The sequence below is a fragment of the Falco biarmicus genome, chromosome 13, assembly GCF_023638135.1.
Source record: "Falco biarmicus isolate bFalBia1 chromosome 13, bFalBia1.pri, whole genome shotgun sequence".
NCBI classification, from domain to species: Eukaryota; Metazoa; Chordata; class Aves; order Falconiformes; family Falconidae; genus Falco; species Falco biarmicus.
Window position 1 is genome coordinate 8,257,712 of NC_079300.1, and position 20,078 is coordinate 8,277,789.

The 20,078-nt window shown below is 41.7% G+C and overlaps 1 protein-coding gene across 9 annotated transcripts in view; it reads right to left on the reverse strand.

The window, feature by feature from the left end:
- Positions 1-13,409: 13,409 nt before the first annotated feature.
- The window catches only part of TBL1XR1 (TBL1X/Y related 1), a 117,996-nt gene continuing 111,327 nt past the window's right edge, over positions 13,410-20,078 (reverse strand). For all 9 annotated transcript variants that reach the window (XM_056358360.1, XM_056358357.1, XM_056358364.1 and 6 more), the window contains one exon: positions 13,410-18,774. In XM_056358360.1, coding sequence (XP_056214335.1) covers positions 18,748-18,774 — 27 coding nt within the window. In that variant the 3' untranslated portion in view covers positions 13,410-18,747. The remainder of the gene's footprint in view (positions 18,775-20,078) is intronic.

Sequence of the window (20,078 nt, forward strand, 5' to 3'; positions counted from 1 at the left end):
GTGATTTTCCCATCATTCCTTCAGAGGAAAAAGGTGAGAGAGAAACCTTACAAAAGGAATAAATGTTTAGTGATCTATCTAATTTGGTAGTCATGCTCTTAAACATGATTTCAATTGAGCAGGATATTTCCTGAGCACAGTTTGACACACACGGCCTGTTATATGAGCATCTCGTGAGCTTGTCTCACACATCACTTAAAATAAACCTCCTTGAAAATACAAGAGCATTCCTTGGTGTGCCATATAATTAAATACGTGGTGTCTTTTCCTTGACGTACATTGCATGTCTCTCAGGCTGGCTGCGCATGTGCCCCCAACGGAGCTCAACATCCAGAGTGAGGGAAGGGGAAGAGCCTGGAGCAGGACCTCGCACCCTTCCTGTCAGGGATGCCCCACGTTCACGGCCTGTTTTAACCGGGATGTTACAAGGTCAGCCTGGGAAAGGCACTGGTATTCAGGGAGTCAGAGGCGAGTGTGGCGTTCCTGGGTAAGGCTTTGCAGCGGGTGGCTGCGTCAATCTGGTTTAATTCAGCCTCAGGAACAATAAAGCTTAGGCAGTAGAAACAACTATAGGGACGCATGCATTTTGGATTCAAGAGACTGCATTGTGCTCAACTTGAATGCATTCTCAATTGATTTAAATTAAGGAAAAATAAACAGTTCTTCAATGAAAAATGAACACCCACAGATTGGCTGGCACAGGTTTAACTATACTCACAGAAAATCACTCCTACCACTGCAATTTTCCCATTGTGAAGAAGTTCTAAAATCTTAATGGCTTTCAACTTGCAAAAACACAATGCTCTGAAACTTTGTCCTCTTACTTGTGAAGTGTGCTGTACCAAGAAGTACTTGATAATTAGAGGGAACGTGCTGGTGTGAGTATAGAAATCTCACCTTAAAGCATTTAAAAGCTTAAGAATACAGCTTCAAACTGAGAGTCACTTAGTTTTTATGATTGCTCTTTATCTTTACTAGCAGCTAAAGGCATCCTCTGAAGTCTTAAACTAGCCCAAATCAAACGTTTTAGTCAGTGCATTTTCATGAGACCTTGCAAATTTATTCCATTGTGCTGCTATTAACCGGTGGATATTTACACATTAGGATGCAAAGGAGCGACTCCTACAACTAACATCTCACTAAGGAAGGTTTCATAATTACACCAAGAGATTGGGAATTTGGATTCCTGGGTTTCTTCTGAGCTGTGGGACAGACACAATGTGCTGTCCCAAAAGCGAGTCACTTCGATTCCCTTATCCACTGAATACATAATAATGTTGAAAGAAATTATTGTGAAGTGTCCAAATGTTCAGTAAAAGGGTGACCTTTCAGGCATTTAATCCCCTTACCTGCAGGCTCACTCTGGGGCATTTACTGCTGGCAAGGTTCTTTGAGATGCTCAGGTGAAAGGCACTGTTAAGAGTATTTTTGTTGGTGTTTACAGATGGTTAATGAATTGACCTGAGCCACAAAAATGGGAAGCCAAATTTGAACCAACAACACTGGATAAGGGGTATAACAGAGACATTTACAAAGAAATTAAAGAGAAATTGAGTTGCTACTGTAAGTGTTTTCAAATTAGTCCTTTTTATTTGGGAAGAGGATTACGTTTTTCTGGAACTATCCAACTTTTTAGAAAGAAAATGAAACCACCTCCACTCCAAGACCCAAAGACTGAAAACGTATCTAATGCTAATAAAATCTTCCAGCTTTGTTTTTTTCAAATTAATAAAAAAAAAAAAAAGTGGTCCTAGATCCTTCGCTTCCAGTGCTTTATGAACAGACAGGGCAGACAAGCATTAGTGATCACCTAAGGAAACATCATGCAGCAGGCAGCAGAGGTCTCAGAGGGACACCCCTTCAGTTGTCTTGCAGAAGAGGCAGCACCAGGTTCCCTCTCCCATACCTGCAGAGAGCTGGGCAGACAACTCTTGCCAGATACTGTTCTAATCTCAGCCTCTTCTATTCCTAATAAACTTGTCCCCAGGAACAAGGACATGAACAAACCCCTTGGAAAGTCTCAGATTTTGTAGCACTGTAAGCCTTGCCTGTTACTCTGACAAGAACTTCATCACCTGTGGTAGGTACCGAGACCGGACTCTGGACCATACCAGTACAGTCTTAGGAGGCCAGTGCTGATCTCCAGTGTCCCGGCTCATCCTGGGGACCAAACCACCACTATGAAAATTCAAGATATGGGAACAAAACCGAGCCCTGTTAAAACCTTTCGTGAAAAATGGGAAGAATGTCATGCCAGGATAGCTCCCATGCCAGGACAGCTTTCGCCTGGTGTCCTCACTGCAGCCTGCCACACGCCAGGCAGGCAGCCTAACCTTTGGCTGTCACATGTGCCAGCATAGCCTCCAATACAAGAAACCGTTGGGTTGGACTTTTACATTGAAAGAGCTCTATCTGCCTGAAATGTTCCACAAAACACTTTGTAGAGAAAGATATTTTACCCAAAAGAATGTTTTGAGTTTAGTAACAGCACTGACTTTGGTGGAAGAAGTCCCCTTTCTGAGCTGATGGTGATTTATCTGCTCTATTAAGTCCGATGACAAAGCACACTGGGCTTTCAATGGGACCAGAAATTAGACTGTCTGAGAAAAGGCAATGGATGGAGGTTTCACTTCAGTTACTCTGATTTAAATGCAGAGAAGCTCTTGTGACTTTTTTTGTGTTATTTCAGCTCTAAAGGAACGAAATGAAGAGCAGAGCTGTGCCAATGAACAGCAGCACCACAATTGCCCAGGCTGAAAACAGCAAATAATTTAAGCACGTACATTTTCTTTTATCATGGAATTCCCAAGTATTTCTGGGAAAATAGTGATTGATTTATCACAAGTAAAATAAATTCTTCTCACCTAATGGAAAGAAAAGCAAGAAATCAAAAAGCACACACAAAATTATTTGCCAGTTCACACTTATTATAAGAATATTCTTACCTGGACTCGTGTATCTTTTATTTCCACATTTTTCTCAAGGTACAATTCAGCTAATGATAGATACCACTGTCTTATCCCCTGTATTTAACAAATAAAATTCTATGGCAATTGCACAATCAACAATGCCTGGCATTAAAGATTTCATTATAAAATCTGATTGAATATGATTAAATATGGCTTATGCTTTCCAAAATGGGTTGCATGATAGATTTAAATGAACTCATTAGTGGTTAATGCAGCAAAGCACTCTCTAAATGCTAATGTTTGGCTGCCTTTGGCTCGTTAATTAATTTGAAGATTGTGTAATTATCAGAGCTTTCGATTAGCATACGTCTACTTCTTCTTATTCCCAAGCGACAGTTGTTTGCACGTAACTATTGGAAATTCAATTATATTTATAATAAAAATAGGACATCAAACTGCCCAAACAAGCACACTCTGCATAAGAGCAGCATCTTTCCCTTTAAAGTCTTTTTTTTATTACTGTTATTTTCAAAAAGAACATAGGCTCAGCAGCTTTCTCTCAGCACAGAGAAGGGACAGCAAAGTACATGGCTTTGCTGGATAATTACATATCTCTGAAGAGTTGTGCAAGACATGTGAGGTCTGAATAAGGTCTGGAAAGAAGCAGGAGCAGAGCCTCACTGGTTTTTTCTCTCTCTCTCTTCCTCTACCTGCCTCCCTTTTTTTTTAAAAAAAATTATTTATTTTGTATTTTGCTTTTAAAGGCCAGCAGCCATGAAATGAGGCAATACAGCCCAAACGCCCTATCCAGAACAGATGAGCTGGTGCGTACGTAAGGACACAGCACAAACCTGGGTTCCTGGTGATGTGTAGAACCACAGAGCCACAGGCTTCCACGCAGGCTGGGAGGGTGATTCCAGTTAAATCCACTGTGCTGATACTTGAAGTAGAGCTGCTGGTAAATAACACAAAAGCATGAAAATAAAGCAGAAACAGTCTCTTAAGCAGATACGATGGGGGCCACGAATGCAACAGAAACGGAGAACTGAACACAGCGTTACAGTCAAGGCTTGGTCTGCAAGAGAGAGACCTGGGTTATGAGATACGAGCACTTCATAAACATCAGCATGGACTCAGGAGACATGCCATAGGGATAACTCATATCCAAGCTTCCCGCAGCTGTAAGGCTCTTGGGCGGGAGAAGGAAAAAAAGCTTTATCTCCTGCAGGCATTTGGAATGACAATAACTAAAAAATTATATCACCTGTCTGGATTGTTTCCTCCGTGCTTTTTAAAGGCATGTCTCATTTCTCTAACAAGTCTCCTTGGTTGCCGTCACAGCACACAGTGCACTCACATCAGTCTCTATGACTTTTAACTGGGAACTTGTTTATCATCAATAGATTTTGTTTCCGCTAAATATGGGATTCTCTGCTGTAGTTATCTAGGGCCACAAGCAGCTGGAGTGGCAGCACACAAGTGTAAAAGCCAGAAAAACAAACCTTGAGGTTCATTAGCATGCATGCCATTGCCTGAAAGGAGCCCTTCTCTGCCAGCAGCTGCAAGAACAATGCAATAACACATGGAATAATTAAGCCCCATAAGTAACAATTACATCTTCTAGTGAAATAACTTCATTTTCTCAGTCACCTTGTATCTCAAAACCATCCAACACACATCACTTAGATAAACCATCTGATGAGTTTTGTTTTTAAATTGCATGGATGTTCATCCTATGCATTTTTAGATGGATATTTATTATTCAAAAATGAGCAACTTGGCATGATAAAGTAGATAGCACTTCATACCCCCCAAAACATCAACCTCCTCAAACCTTCATTCAATGGAAAAAGACAAAGAATGATTATGAAGCAAAATGTGTCACTCCTAACCTCTAAGCTATTGCTTGTATCAGTGCAAAAAAAAAAAATAAATTAATTCTTTGGTTGTCACTGAAATAGCTGCCTTGTCACACAATTCCTATTTCAGACAGATGTCTACCTCATTCAGTAGCAGGGGGATTAAAAAAAAAATAGGGCTTGGTTCCATTAATAATTTACAGTGAAATGGGGATGCCAGGTTGGGTATCTTACAGAAAAAAAAGATATCACTTTTCCAATGGATGCAAAGGCCTGTCACCAGCTTTGATGCCATACGGGAACGCAGGCACGGTGCTGGACAGGTAACCCAGCACTCAGCCAGCCCGACAATGCCTGCCAATCCTCTCAGCACCTGCTTCCCATCCCTAGAACATGCAAACCCAGGTGTTGGGGACATGTCTTAGAAGACAGCAGCCACCCCCAGCAGCAGCTTGCTGTCAGGGTTTGCTGCATGTGCAGAGCCACTTTCTTCCCCCAGCAGCTTTGAGGGAAAGCAAACACAGGGAGGCCAAGGCAGAAGCTCCCCCAGGAGCAGAATACACGAGACCTCCTGGCTGGGCTGACCTGCCGCTGCTTCCCGACACAGCACACTGGTCCATCAGGCTGCTGGGGAGCCACCAGGACGCTGCAGAGGGTTTCTGGCCATGTTGCAGTGACACCCATTTTATGGCTTCAACCGCCTCCGTGGCAGCAGCGTGTTGGTGTTTTCAAGCATGAGATTAAGAATTCAGACAGTTTTAGAGCTTAACCGCTGTATGGAAATGTCTTCTCTTAAGGCAGCTGGAGAAGAGAACCGCTGACTCAGCAGCTGCCCCAAACCAGCTGAAGATGCAGGAATGTGAACAGGCCCAGCAGAGAAACGGGCCAGTGAAGAAGAACAGTGGTGCAGGGACAGGCAACAGACAGAAACATCACCAGGGCTTTAGCCACAGCCTCTGGTGGGCAGCTCAGGGAGGACGGAGGAAGAACCAGGCTCCCAGGCAGGTCCTGGCACCTGTGAGGAGTCTCTTGGGCTGATGGAAAAATAGATGAAACAGGTTAAAATATGCATTTAAACCGTGGCATTGGCTTCAGGAAAAGGTGCAGCACAGTTTAGCTGGACACCACTAAAAAAAATGACAGGAAAGCAGGGGATTTTAATGAGGGATTGCAACGGCTGTCCGAGTAACAGGTCACACCAAATTCTGTAATCAATTTTTAAAGCCAAAAGTCACAGAGACGGATAAAAATTCTGTTGTACTGAAGTTCCCAGAGATCTGGCTGCTGACTTGCATGGAGCCACCCTAGAAACATCTGTAATACCAGGAGGGAAAACGCCTTCCACCCTCCTTGGGTATGATATCTATGGATTAGAAGGGTAAAACGTTGCACTGCTCAAATACCCCTCCCTGTTGTTGGTCAGAAGACTGCCTCTGATGTAAATCATACAGAACTCACTTTAAATCCTGCATTTAATGCGAATGGCCATGGGCTGTGCCCCGGGGAGCTGGGACAGTGGGCACAGGCAGCACTCCTGCAAGACAAACTAACGCAAGGAAATGAGAGGAAGGTCTTGAAGCGCACAGTAGTCGACCCCAGTCGCCAGGGACAACTGTGCCTGTGGAAGTTCCCCTGTCGTTCTGCAAAGCTGACAGCCTGGCACTCGTCACCAAGTCCTTACCTTCCCGTCCTTCCTCCCTGTACATCCACACGCAGACACACACGCCTGCTGTGACAGCAGACTTTACTGTGGAAGAGCACTCCATCCACCCATCGGTTGAAAGGACTGTGGTCCCAATGCATCATCTGTTGTATCAGCCTTTTAATCTCCCTTTTTCCATACTCGAGGCACACTCCAGCATCTTCACTTTTGCAGATAACGAAGGCCTGTACACTATCATTTACTCAGCGGACGATGAATCTGACAGTCTAATCTTAACTTCCTAACAGCTGTGTTTATTTACTAAAGTAGTAAATTGTTTCCTCTAAAGCACAGAGGGGCTGGTTTGAACAAACTAACATCTCTGCAATTTGGTGAGATTTGGTACTCACACATGCTTTCTCTTGAAACTATACATTTTTCTATCACTGAAGTATCTGAATTATAGGCAATCTTGGGATCCAATCTCTGTTTTAATGACTCCTCCGGCTGCTGTTTTGCAGAGAGGAGAAGGAAGGCTGGAAGTACAGTAAATTGGCTTACAGGAAATGGGAAATAATAGCACCACTTATGTTCTGAATCTTACTGACTACATTTGCTCCCCCTCCAAGACACTTTTCTGTTTCCCATTTGTAGTTTAGTTCAGATGACACAAGTCACTGCCACACCATGTTGCTCTTCTAGCCTGTCTCCACGCTGACACAAACTGCACACTGGACAGTTGGGTGCAAGCTGCGATGCTCTAAGCCAGAGGAGGTGTTAGAATACCTTAATGACTCACACACTGGTACCTTGAAACTTAAAATCCAGCCTTATTAGTCCAGACCAAGCTGTTTTTTGAGTTTCTGGGAATGGCCTTCAGTATGAGGTGAATCTTGTTGGGACGCCCTGCACCAGCCACTGCGCTGTTTGCCACAGTGCCTGATTTGCACCATTCTGCTGGATGCTCCTGCTCTGGCTGCAGGACCACAACTGCTTAGGAGCCTGTACAGAGCACAGCTACTGCCCTAACACCGGGGAAAGGAAAAGAAAACAAAATCTTAACAGCTTACCATGAAGTATAACATTGCTGCAGCAATCCCAGCTGAAGTAGCAAGTTTTGGAAGACAGTGGAGATGCAGAAATCTAATAGGAAAATAACACATCCTTCTTGCTCTGCAGCAGTGGTAAAATAATGTTAATAAAACCTCCTCTTCTAGTTTCCACTTCTCCTTGGGGATATGGAAGCAGCTGAGGGTACAGTACACACCTGCCCCCTCCACCACAGTCTGAGACTGTTGGATCCTTAAAATCCCTCTCTCTACTAGAGCTGATCAAGGAGATGCCTTTTCCTCTGGCTCCCCACGGCAGCAGCAGTCACGCTCAGACCCCTGCACAGAAGGGTTCAGGTTGCTGCCCAATACAGGCAAGAGCAGAGCAGGTAATAACCCAGAGCTAGAAGTGACCTGCCTACCGAAAGCACATTTTATACCTCTTCACCCTTTTCCAGCCATTCGCCACTTACCCATAGACACAAGAGCACCCTCAGGTGCCCTTTTGCTGCAGAACACATCCAGCAATCCCAGCCGTAACGGGCTCTCGCTGTGGGTGCAGGGCGATGCGGCAGCTGCGCTGGTCTGACCGCCCACCCCGCTGCTGGGCCATCTCGCTGCATCCACTTCTGCTGTTCCACCCTGGAAAGGGAAAAATATAAAACAAAACCAGCCAGTGTTTTTCTGCTAGGTCAGTGAAGACGAAGCGGCTCACGGAAAGGGACCTTGTCTCTCCTTTTGGGAGCTGTTAGATGTTCCCGCAGCCAGGAACACGTGCTGGACGCTGGCCTTGCTAGGGTGGGTCGGTGCTGTGCCTGGAGCTGGCTGCTCTGGTGGCCTCTCACGGGCTGTCTCACAGTGGCCAGGGCTGCAGCCAGCTGTGACTGCTAAGCCGAGTACATAAGACATTTCAGATACTTGATTTTTACACAACTTACAGTTTTTCCCCTCAAAATTCCCGTTTGGATTGGAATTATTTATACACAGCCTCAGTTCAGAAATGACCCCTCAGTTTGCAGATGTCTGGGGTTCTCCAGTTCTACAAAGTGGTATGTGTTTAAAGCTTTTTATTCACGACAGATCTGGTTATTTTTGAATCCTTGTGACATTGGTCTATTTAAAAGAAGCTCTCTGGGAGACAAAACAGCTGTGTGGTCAGAAGTCAGGAATATGCGTGTCTCCATGAGACAGAAGCAGCCTTGGCTTCAACCAATTTTTATCACAATTAAAAATACTTACTGCCTGAAAGCATGTTTAATATAAAGCAGCAAAAATTCTCTCTTTCCTACTACTCTTACCGAGTGTATTTGGTAGCATTTCATGAATTCACTTTTCTGTTTTGTTTCAATCCAGGCATCACACACGTCTCCAGTTCCCAGGGTCCCTTCCCCATTCTCACTGCTCCTGGAACATTTCTGTAGCAGTATCGGCTCGGGAGGGTGGTTCCAGGTGGAAGCCATGGGCAGATACAACTATTAGCCTGGTCCTGTGTCCTATTTTGGGGGAAATTCTGAGTTTCATTCCTCCCTTTGCCATAGACCTGCTGGACACCTCTAGACCGAACCTGTCACTAGCGGAAAACCAGGAAGGGGGAACAGCACAAACAAAGGCTTGTAGAAGAGAAAAAAAGGTATTTATGTAAAACTTCCAAGAACAATGGGGTCCCAGCTTTGCTGGGACATCAGTAATGCAAACCCATAAATTACTGAGCCATTGTTTGTATTCATTATAGCAGAACTGCAACACTAGGAGTCTTATTTCATTTTCAGTTCCACCCCACCGCCACTCGTGCCAGAGACCATATTTCTTATAAACAAGTTTCTTATTTCAGTATTCATTAGATGGTTTGTCAAGAAGAGCAGCCGGTGTTGATGAATTGATTAAGATGCACTGAGGACGGTTCAGCCTAAAGCAGCAAGGACACAACAACAGATTTCAAATACGCAAAAGGCTGCTGTGAACAATAAAGAAACAGCTTTTTCTCACACACACACGCACACCCCCAATCCCCCTTCAGGGTGGATAAAATAGTAAGTTTTTAATTGCAACAAAGAAGATTGAGATTAGACAGGAGAGTGCTTTCACGTTACGGGTATCACAGCACTGGAATAGATGGCTCGGGAAAGCCGGAGATGGGGCTGGCAGCCGTCCGTCAGAAGCAGGCACGTGCCGCCTGCCGAGTTCGCTTCAAGACCAACTGCAGACATTTCCCCCTGCTTTCCTAATGTGTTGATGACCCTGTTATTTTCCAACGGAACCTCCAAAAGCAAAACCCCCTAGTCACTCCCCCACACATCAAACCAGAATGATACTTTCTATTTGCCTACGCCATCCTACGCTCAATCCCCAATAAACTAGGTGGAGTCTTAGCACTACCCGCCTCCGTACTAATCCTATTCCTAAGCCCACTACTCCACAAATCCAAGCAACGCACAATAACCTTCCGCCCCTTATCCCAATCACTATTCTGACTTCTAGTCACTAACCTACTTATCCTGACCTGAGTAGGAAGCCAACCCGTCGAACACCCGTTCATCATCATCGGACAACTAGCCTCCCTTTCCTACTTCACAACCCTCCTAATCCCCCTCCCCCCTACCAGAGCCCTAGAAAACAAAATCCTCAACTACTACACACTCTAATAGTTTATAGTCCTCTTAAATAAAGTGGAATAAAATGGCTGAAAAGCTGGAGACGGAACTCTCTGAACTCCTGTATCTACACATGTAAGATGTGATCGAGCTGAAAATGACACAGAAAGCCACGTCACAGGCTGACATTCAAACTAAGAGCACTATGGACACAGATTTCTTATTATTTCTTGTCCAATTCAGAGGCATAACTTACCCGTAACAAGAAAAGCATGGCATGGAAGCTCTGAGTTGATTTATCCATCCGGCCAGGCAAACAGTAATAAGCCAGGAAATTAATAAACGGGTCAACAAGTATTTTGCACTTGAACGCTCTAGGTAAGAAATCACATACCCAACCCCCAAACTCGGAGGCATACCTGCTGTCCAGGCACAGCCACATACACCTCTATTCCACCGGCAGTTCAGATGGGTACCGAACGGGACATTCCCCTGCTGTAACACCACACCGTGCAAAGTGATAATTCATGCTCTGTGAAAACTATACGGAATGATATCCATTAAAATCAGGTGCAGGAACTGAACTATTTAATAGAATAAAATAATAGCATATTTAATTCAGCGCACACAGCAAGGTCTACTGATTTGAGCATGAGATGGTAAACAATGCAATTGCAACTAACTACACACACTCCTGCTGCTTTGCCTTGGGAATTGGCTTCTGGCTCCAAATTACTTAGTGCCAGAAAGCAGTTTGTTCCCATTCACCTTATCAGCACCTGACTTTGCCGCACTGTTCAAGCAGACTGAAGACAGATGGGATGTAGCAATAGAAAGTGAAAGAACTGAGAAACTTCAAATAACAATTTAAAAAGTAAATTAAGCACCAGTAATTGCAATTCTTCTCTATTTTCCCGAGGCGGGAATTTCTTACCTTAAAAATTATTCATGTACGAAACATTAAGGGATATACATCAGAAGCTACTGTAGTTCCCAATTTCAGTATTACAAATTCATGGTTATTGTTTCATAAAACCCGTCTTTTTCCACTTATAAAGTGTAAAGCCACAATGCAGTTCAAGCAGAGCAGCCAGCAGACATCGCACTCCTAGTAGCCTTTTTAACTGCACATGCTGTGGCACCGCAGCTCTGTGAGCGAGACAGGGGCTGTGAAGACCCAGCACCGCTTTGGAGAACCAACAGCCACGTTCAGATGACTTACACCCCGCCGGCCCCTGCATTTATTAAAGGTGACCCTACACCTTCAGATGTTCCTGACAAATGACATCTGAAGCAGGGACAAAGGTAGAAATTAAACTAAACTGAGTCTGCAGATTTAATGGTTTTGGTCAAGGCTGAAACAATGCGCAAGAGCAAACAGTGCCTTAGGTTGGTTGTATGTGCACTTCAGTATAGTGGAACGGGAAACATGATCTTTACAGATCTATCAATGTATCTCAGAAAAAAACCCTTTCATCCACCAACATTTCTTTTCAGAAGTGCTGCCCTGGGTCTGCTTGCACTGAAATAATTGGAAATTTCCCCTCAGCATTGCTGTGAGCAGGGGCCTTATGTTCTCTTCTAGAAGGAAGGGAGAACACTCAGTCTGAGCTGTCACCAGTCCAGCGAAGAAGTCTCAAAATGTTCAAGAATATGTAATTCAGAAAGCTCAAAATGCAGCACCCTCAAGGTAAAAATTAGGGTTCTTGACATCTAGAACAAGTCAGAAAATCTCTGTGGAAACAAGAAAGCAATCCATTGAAAGTACTCAACCTCTATTCAGACTTCTTGACATCTTCTTGAGACCAAAATCTTGACTTGGTATCTGAAGAATGAATCTAAGAGCCAAACATTTTCACATCACATGTATTAAGAAAACCTGTGTCTTTTTCAAGCCTTCAAACAATCCTTTACGGTAGCAATTTTCAGTTACTCAGATAAGTAAGAAAGCCTCTGCACTGCAGAGCTAACTCCTGGGTCAGCTTTCCTTAAAGACAAGTTGTACTAATTGGGGCATCGTTGTTCTCTACAGAATCATTAATAAATCCCTCCTAAATTATTACTCAGTTACAGCTGCCCTGCGCTGACATCAGGGAACCACGGATGTTACTTAGACTTCCATTAAATCACTTCCCTACAAGGTAGGGAACATGGACTTTATGAATAGCTGAGATCACTACAGAATTACAAACCCCAGATTGTTACAGCATGAGGGTAACTCAGCTTCAGAAGGGAAGATCTGGGCAGTAACGGCATAATGCACCTACCTGGAATACCGTCTCCTCGCCAGAGAGGTGGGCATCACCACCATGCAAGCATAACGTCTACATACTGCAACCCCCCTCCGTGGTTCCTACATCTCAGGGTGACCACACACCATGAGAGAAGCATCTGCACTAACGAAATTTCAAGACACACAAACTTTCTGTGTTGTGACATTAGCACAGTTTGTCTCAAAGCCATGAAATTGCCTCAGCGTTGCTCAAATAACAGAGAAATCCTGGCGTGCACTCGGGCTCCAGGTGAAGCGAATCGGAGACTGGTTTTACACTTGTAAGAGACAGTCCCTCCTGTTTTCAATCCATTACGCATGCTTTTCAACAGCAAGTTCCAACACATGAAGATAAATTGATTTTGATAACATTACTGAAAGAAGAAAGCTATTACTTTCAAACATATTATACCAAAGAAATAGCGTACACGAAAAAACAGTAATTCACCATAAAGTTCTGGCAACACTGAAAAGAAACCATCCGGGTTCCCTCTCTTGGACTATGACACGACCCCACAATTCTAACAGAATTAAAACACCATTATGTATAGAAGGATGCATGTTATTTCACGTGTAGATCTAAATGGTTTCAAATATCTGAAGTACAGTCACACAAGTAACGCTCCTTCACATTATCAAATCGAATCGCTCTGTAAGAACAGTTGTCACCGATGTGAGATTGCATTACCGTGCAGAGCCTGTTCCCACGCCTCCAAAGTCTTCCAAACAGCTGGGCCGCAGCTGTGTCACTGGGCTCGGCTTCTCTTCCACCAGTGTATGGGTAAGGAGAAGATGCAGCACGTAAAACACACGTGTGAGGAACCAGTTCGGCTAAATCAAACGCACAGCAGTAAACGGTGGCCAAGGACAGCTTCCCTGCTTCTGAGGGTCTACTCTGTGTTCACCAACAGCACGTAGCTGCACAACGCTATTACTGCCCACTGCTTCTTACATATTGTCTGGCATGAAAACGTGCCAAACTAATTATTAAAAACTGTGTTTCGGTCTGTCACTTCCCCAACTTAATCACCTGTAAATCTTCTGTACCAAGCATTTAAAGTTACTGGTATATAACATTCAGCCAAGGTAATATCAAAATATATTTTATTCTGGACCTCTTTCAGATCTGATTCAAATTACAGTTGTCAAAGCAATACAATGCAAAGGGAAACTGCAACAGAAAATGTGCCTAGAAGGGATATAAGGGCCTTGGGGACAAATCATTGTGATGTAGAACCAAAATACATCATAAAGTGTAATTAACATGGTCCAGGACAGTATAGAACATCTATATCAGTCTTCTTTAGACAATAATCATGAAAACTGAACAATAAAAGTCCTTTAAACAAGTACAAAAAACTGTCATGGGCTGGTTTACACTTTTACAACAGTTGTAATTTAACTGGATAACTGAAGAAATGATGCAGACATTTTAATCCAGTGCTATAGGTAGGCTCACAGAATTAGACCCAAAGGATTTGTAACTCCAAATGAAACCATTACAACTACAATGTCAATGTCAGGAGAGAGAGAAAATTACTTCTGTATTCTAGAATTACTGTTCTGCACACTGCAGTCTGTTGAGGACAAGATTGCAAAGTACACTGGACTAGCAACAACATGCAGACTGTTTTCTTGTATTTACCCACAAATGTCAAAAACATTATGAAGTAAAAATGAATGATTATTTAAAAAAGAAAAGAAAACAAAAACATGCCTCAAGTTATTGTCAAGCTTCAAACTTAAAGGCAGAGAAAGCGAATTATGTACTCAAAACTACTGATCTGAAGCACTATTAACACTAAATCTGCAATCCGCACGAAACGGCAGATTTTCCTGGTTCGTCTGCCTTCCATCAGACTGACAGTGAAGACAGTCACACTTTCACAGAATGTGGTATTTCAGAGCTTTCTCTAGAGGGAGAAGTGAAGACTGCTCCACGGCGCTCTCCCTACGGAAAAATGTCAGGGATCTTGATGGAGATTTACTGCTGTCTCCCGAAGCCATATTTGCTTCTAACATGCCACAATGTTGCTTCTGCTTTCTTCAGACTTCTGGAGAGTGTGAAAGTGATCCCACTGGGGAACGGCTCTACAGGACTTTGTGAAGGGAGAAGCTATCACGCTCGTCAATGCAAAAGGAACACTGGGCTAAATCCGGCAGGCCCTGCTCTGGCAAACCCCCCCCCCGACGCCAAGGGGACGCTTGGCTCGAGCGAGACGTGGCTCGTTTTACCTACGCGGCACGCTGCACGGCGTTACGCAGACCCAACGCCTCCAACGCTTGCTCTGGCAAGGTTTTCTCATGAAAGACAATGGGGTTTCTGGGTAAGTAAAGATTGGAAAAATTGGGTCCCAAGGCTCCTCTTCGCTAAACAGACAAAAACATACAACCTTTTATTTACAAGCTGAAAAACCCAGTTTGCGATTTTAATGAAATTCCTTCATTCAGCAGAACTAAATGCATCAGCTGCTACGATTGCTCCGTAGGCAAACTGGCACAACCGCCCTATGCCACCTACTACTCTACCTAAACACAAAGAACATTTCAAAGGTACAATGTCCCATTAAATACCCTAGCATGAGGTAAGCAGTGTAAGGAAAAAGGAGTGCTTTTAAAAATGAAAATTAAAATTGGTAGAAATCTTTGGCCTTTCTCTCAAGATGCATTAAAGTGTCATGAAATCAAGAAACATGCTTCAAAATGCCATGTCATTCTGACTCTGGTAACTATTACCTCCCTCCACCCAACCCAGAAAAAGAGGCACTTTTAGTGTTTCATATAAGATTTCCAATCATCTAGTAGACACGCTAAATAACCCTGCACAATTGTAGTCCCAGAATAAACTGAGTTTATCAACATTACAAAGAGTCTAAAAAAGCTTTTATGAGGACCTAGATATTCTCTTAACTACACTAAGAAGTCCACTGGTTGGGAATCTTTACATCAATTTAAAAATGCAGAAAAAGGTAAAGTAAAAATAGAAAGAGAAGAACTCTACAGAAACCTGGACCTAATTACGCAGAAATGAGAAACAGGATTCTGAGATGGATGCATAGAAAGACAGCGAACTCAAAAGCAGATCATTTCTTATTCCATCATTAATTCTGAGCCCAGTTTTTCCCCTTTCTTTTATCCTCTATTTGGATATTTGCCCATTAACGTGTTGAACTGGAAAATATAGGAACTGTAATGTATGCAAAGGCTTATGCACATGTTTGCCTTTACACTTGGAAAACAGGCGCACCAGAATTACTCAGTATGTAAGACTAAGCATGTGCATACGTTTATACAAAATTAGGGCCTTACTGACATTTGGCATACTCAATTTAAAGGAGCAATTTGGATAGTCTACCTCACCATCGAATACGAGGTCTTTGTGCTATAAAAGATAATAATGTCATGGTTCTCTTTTTTTTCTTTTTTTCTTTTTGCTTCACATAATCACAGAACCTAGCACACCTTGCATGCATGCATTTAACAGTGTATAAAACAGGAGGCGAGAAGAGGTGTGAGCAGGAGCAGCACTGTGGCATGCTAGTAAAGGACAACAATAAAATATCTATTGGCCAGATCCTTTGCTCGTGGAATCTGGCATCATTCCACTACAGTGGGGCACTGCTGATTAACACCAGGTTGGGGGTCTCAGCCTGCACGTCCAGAGCACTCAAGTCAACAGATCTGATGTTCCTGCTGGACTCTGCTTCGAGCACCTGAAAACCCTGGACCTGTGATACTGAAGCTCTGTTTCATCTATTTCTGAATATGTGATACTATGCTTAAGCAACTAGAATTACAACCAAAACAGCTGATGATTGAGAAAGAGGAAAATGGCAATACCCTAAAACATGGCTGTATGATTTTGCAGCTATGTCACAGAATTCCACCACAATTGTTTAGATTGGCTGAAAGAATCATCCAATAACTTTTATGAAAATGAATAAACTGTCCATATTAAAATACAAAAGTACTATCAAGAAATCACTTCTGACTTTCAGATTTAAATTCAGTGCAATTGACAAATGCATTGCTAAACGAAAAATGCAGCTTAAACATACTCAAAACATTTGTGTCTATTCCTGGGAGCACAGTTTAAAATTATTGCACAGAATTTTTTTTTTATTTTTTTTTTCATTAAATGACAGAGGTCAGCCACAGTCATGGACCTCCAGCAATAAAAGCAGTATTTCAAGTGCCAGACACTCAATATATTAGGTTTCCTACATATTGTAACTCACAGGGTAATTGCTCTAAACATTTGTAATATGTTCCAAAACCCTAAAAATAGCTGGCACCGAACCACCGTGGATGACTGTCTTTATGGATATGATTTTTTGTTGGTTTTAAATGCTGTGTATGATAGTATTATAATCCAGGGGTATATATAAAGTATGTATTGTTGACTTCTCTTTACCACTGGCAAATTGCTACCCTACCTTAGCCAAACTCAGACTTGCTTCAAGTCGTGTTTATTCCATGGAAACAGCAGAAATCAATGCCTAAAGACCAATGGTTAAAATGTCAAAGCTGCATTATTTCAAATCAATGTATACCTAACTTGGGGGGGGGGGGAAGAAAAGAAAAAAAAATGTTAGAGACTAGCAATCATAAGCCACAAAATTGTTTGTGATTTAAATAGTGTTATAAAACTGGTAACTTTGAAAAGCTCTGTAATATAAACCATTCCTTAAGTAAAATGCCTGTGACATAAATTTGACAACCTCTCTTTTTATAAATTTACACTCTGGGAACCTTATGCAAGACATGATGCAACCTTTTTGACTACACATATGCGTAAACACAACCTCATGCTATCATTTACAAATAAAATCACTATCAGTATACTTTTAATCACATGAGCAGAAAAAGGTTTGCCATATACATCTGTCATTGTAAGAAAAATACTTGATATTGTAAACAGAGTAAAAGACACTATTTAGTAGTGATTATTAAAAAAATAGCAGCTTACATCTACCCTATATTTGGAAAAAAATGTAGTCACAAGATACAATAAACTGCAGGACTGGAGCAGCAGGGGAATTAGTGCAAGTATTCATCTTTTAAATAAGCTGAATCACTGCTATTAAAATAAACTTGAAGCAAGTCCTCTGTTTAAGTTTTTTTTAAATCTAAGGTAGTAAACATTTTGCCTCTTAATGGCAGTGTTACCAAATATATGCCAAAGATTTTATTTTAATAAAGAAAAATTACATGAGATACTTTTAATACTGGAGTTTGGTTACAATTATACATCTAAGCTCCTACAAATAATGATGGGCAACTCTCAAAGAAGCTGTGGCATGAACCCTTGTCCAGAAAGATCTTAACCTCTTAAAAACAATCCCCCAGCTATATTTTGCTCCTTTTCACAATAGTGCACCATTTAACCATATTTTAGCTATGGTCTTAAAGCAACAGAAGATGCATTTTTTCCTCTTTTTTTGTCCTTTTCTTTTTTCTCTCTTTTTTTGCATCCCTGTATTTTTCTTTTCTGTATTTTTGTGCCCTTCTATTCTTAAGTTTGGCAGAATTATGTCCCAAATAAGAAACTACTGCATTTCAGCCATGTCACCAGAAAATAAAACATAGCATTATACCCATTACTGTCATACTTCGTAGATGAGCAGGACATGAAATATCACGCCTCAAAGAAGGGTTGTGGTTTTTTTTTCTTCTCTCTCCATAATACCTTTTCCACCCTCCCTCTGTTCACAAAATTGTGCTCTGGGAGCCACAAAATGTACCAAACATTATCAGGTTCAATCTACCTCTTCATAGAATGCATTAAAATATGTTTCAAAGAAACTTTTTTTCCAAGGTGAAAAAAATATAAACAAGAAACTAATTCACTCCCTTACTTCATGCATCCGTAAACTTAACCAAAACAAAACAGAAAACCCAATGTTTAAAAGCAAAGAAAAAACTACTGCTGCAGATTTCTGTAAGTCCATTTTCTCTGTACACACAAACTGCTCAACTACTGAGAAGGAAAACAAAAATACCCCACAATCCATTGTCAGAACGGATTTAAAGGGGGGAAGGGGTAATGAAGGCTGCCATTAGTATCTTCTGAATTTGGTATGTATATGGGTCTGCTCTTGTATATGGTATATTTCTCTCTCTCTCGCTCTCTCTTCTGTTTTTCATATCCAAAACCTTTAAATGTTATTTTGGGGCACAGCAGATTCCAGCACTTGGTGAACAGGATTCACAAGCTGTGACAAAACTCTGTCATCCTCTTCAGGGTGTAATTTTTTTTTCTCTTTTTTTTTTTTTTATATACAGTATATGTATATATTTCTTTTACGTTTGGCTGTAGTGGACTGGCCATGGTTCAATTGGGACTATAGCAGTACATGGGTCAGGGACAGTCATTTTGGCTATGTACACATTCATAGTCGGTCCATGGCTTCCAACTAGTAGCGCTATTTCCGTAGGTCTAATACACAAACCTGCAAGAAAAAGAAATACGTATATAGAAATTGCACAGTGCACAGTATTACACATTTACAAGATTGTGTGAAGTATCTCAGCAAAACCTATGAAACATTGTGTAAACCTAATCTTATATCTATTAACAATAGATTGGGGTGGGGGGAAAAAATCACCAGGTGAGCACTTTGTTTATAAGCACCCAGCCAGACCCAGGTGTTAAGGGCACTGCGACCTAATGAATTACTATCAGAGCATTAACAACGTCTTATGTAAGCTGTGTGTCTGTTATTTAATAATATGAGGCCAAGAACTAACTTGAATCTAGGTTACAAAAATATAGTAAAATGAAATCTAAAATCTGCGGGCAAATATTAGAATTGATCATAGTAATTCTAAAAAAAGTTAACAGTCTAAAAATTACAAGCTCCAGTTTTAGTCTTCTCAAAATCTTCACTACGTAGTGCTTCTAGCTCTGTCAGACATAGAAATATCTACTAGTAAAATATAATCATACAGAAGCTATGCTTTTAGCCATCAAACAATTCAAAATTGACTGTATTTGCTTAGCTAATACCAGCTGTAAACATTTAAAACAGAGGGGATAAGAAGGGCTTTTGTTAGCAAACAATATAAAACAAAATCAATCCAGCATTTCTAAAAGAGCAGAAACTAAATGAAAACAAATCTGTTGCAAGTACAATCAGCCTTATGAGGCAAATTAACTGGAAGACTGGAAAGGTTACACAGCAGGTACATAAAAGGGTCATCTAGGGGAAGATGATAATTACTTTCTATTCAGGACATGCCTTGAGCTGTTGTTCCTTTTATAATATTCTCTATACTTGTACAGCTAAAATGATATGAAAGACCAATCAAAATTAATTGGGTAGAATTCAGTCTATTTAAAATTCAGAACTTCTTGTTTTCTATTCTGAACTTGAACACAGCAGCCTTGCTTACCAGCATGGAGCATGCAGGACGGGGGAACAGGCAAACATTTTGGCATCTGTGTTAAGCTATTACCTGAGACTCTGGACGACACAAAGCTACCAGGATTGCTTTTTGCTGACATTTGTTACGGCACTTCAAAATACAATTTTTATCACTCTTTATACTAAATTCGCTTTTCCTTAGGCTCTCTTCTCCTTTCTTTTAAAACTATGGAAAAAGAGGGGCAAGCAAAAAACCCCCAAGTATAGTACTTGTTATGAAGAACTGCATGTTGATATTTTACTGCAGTACTTTGCAGGACAGTGTCAGGAGAGCTAGGAGGTGATGCTACAATACACCACCATGAAATGATAGGGGGTGCATTCACGAT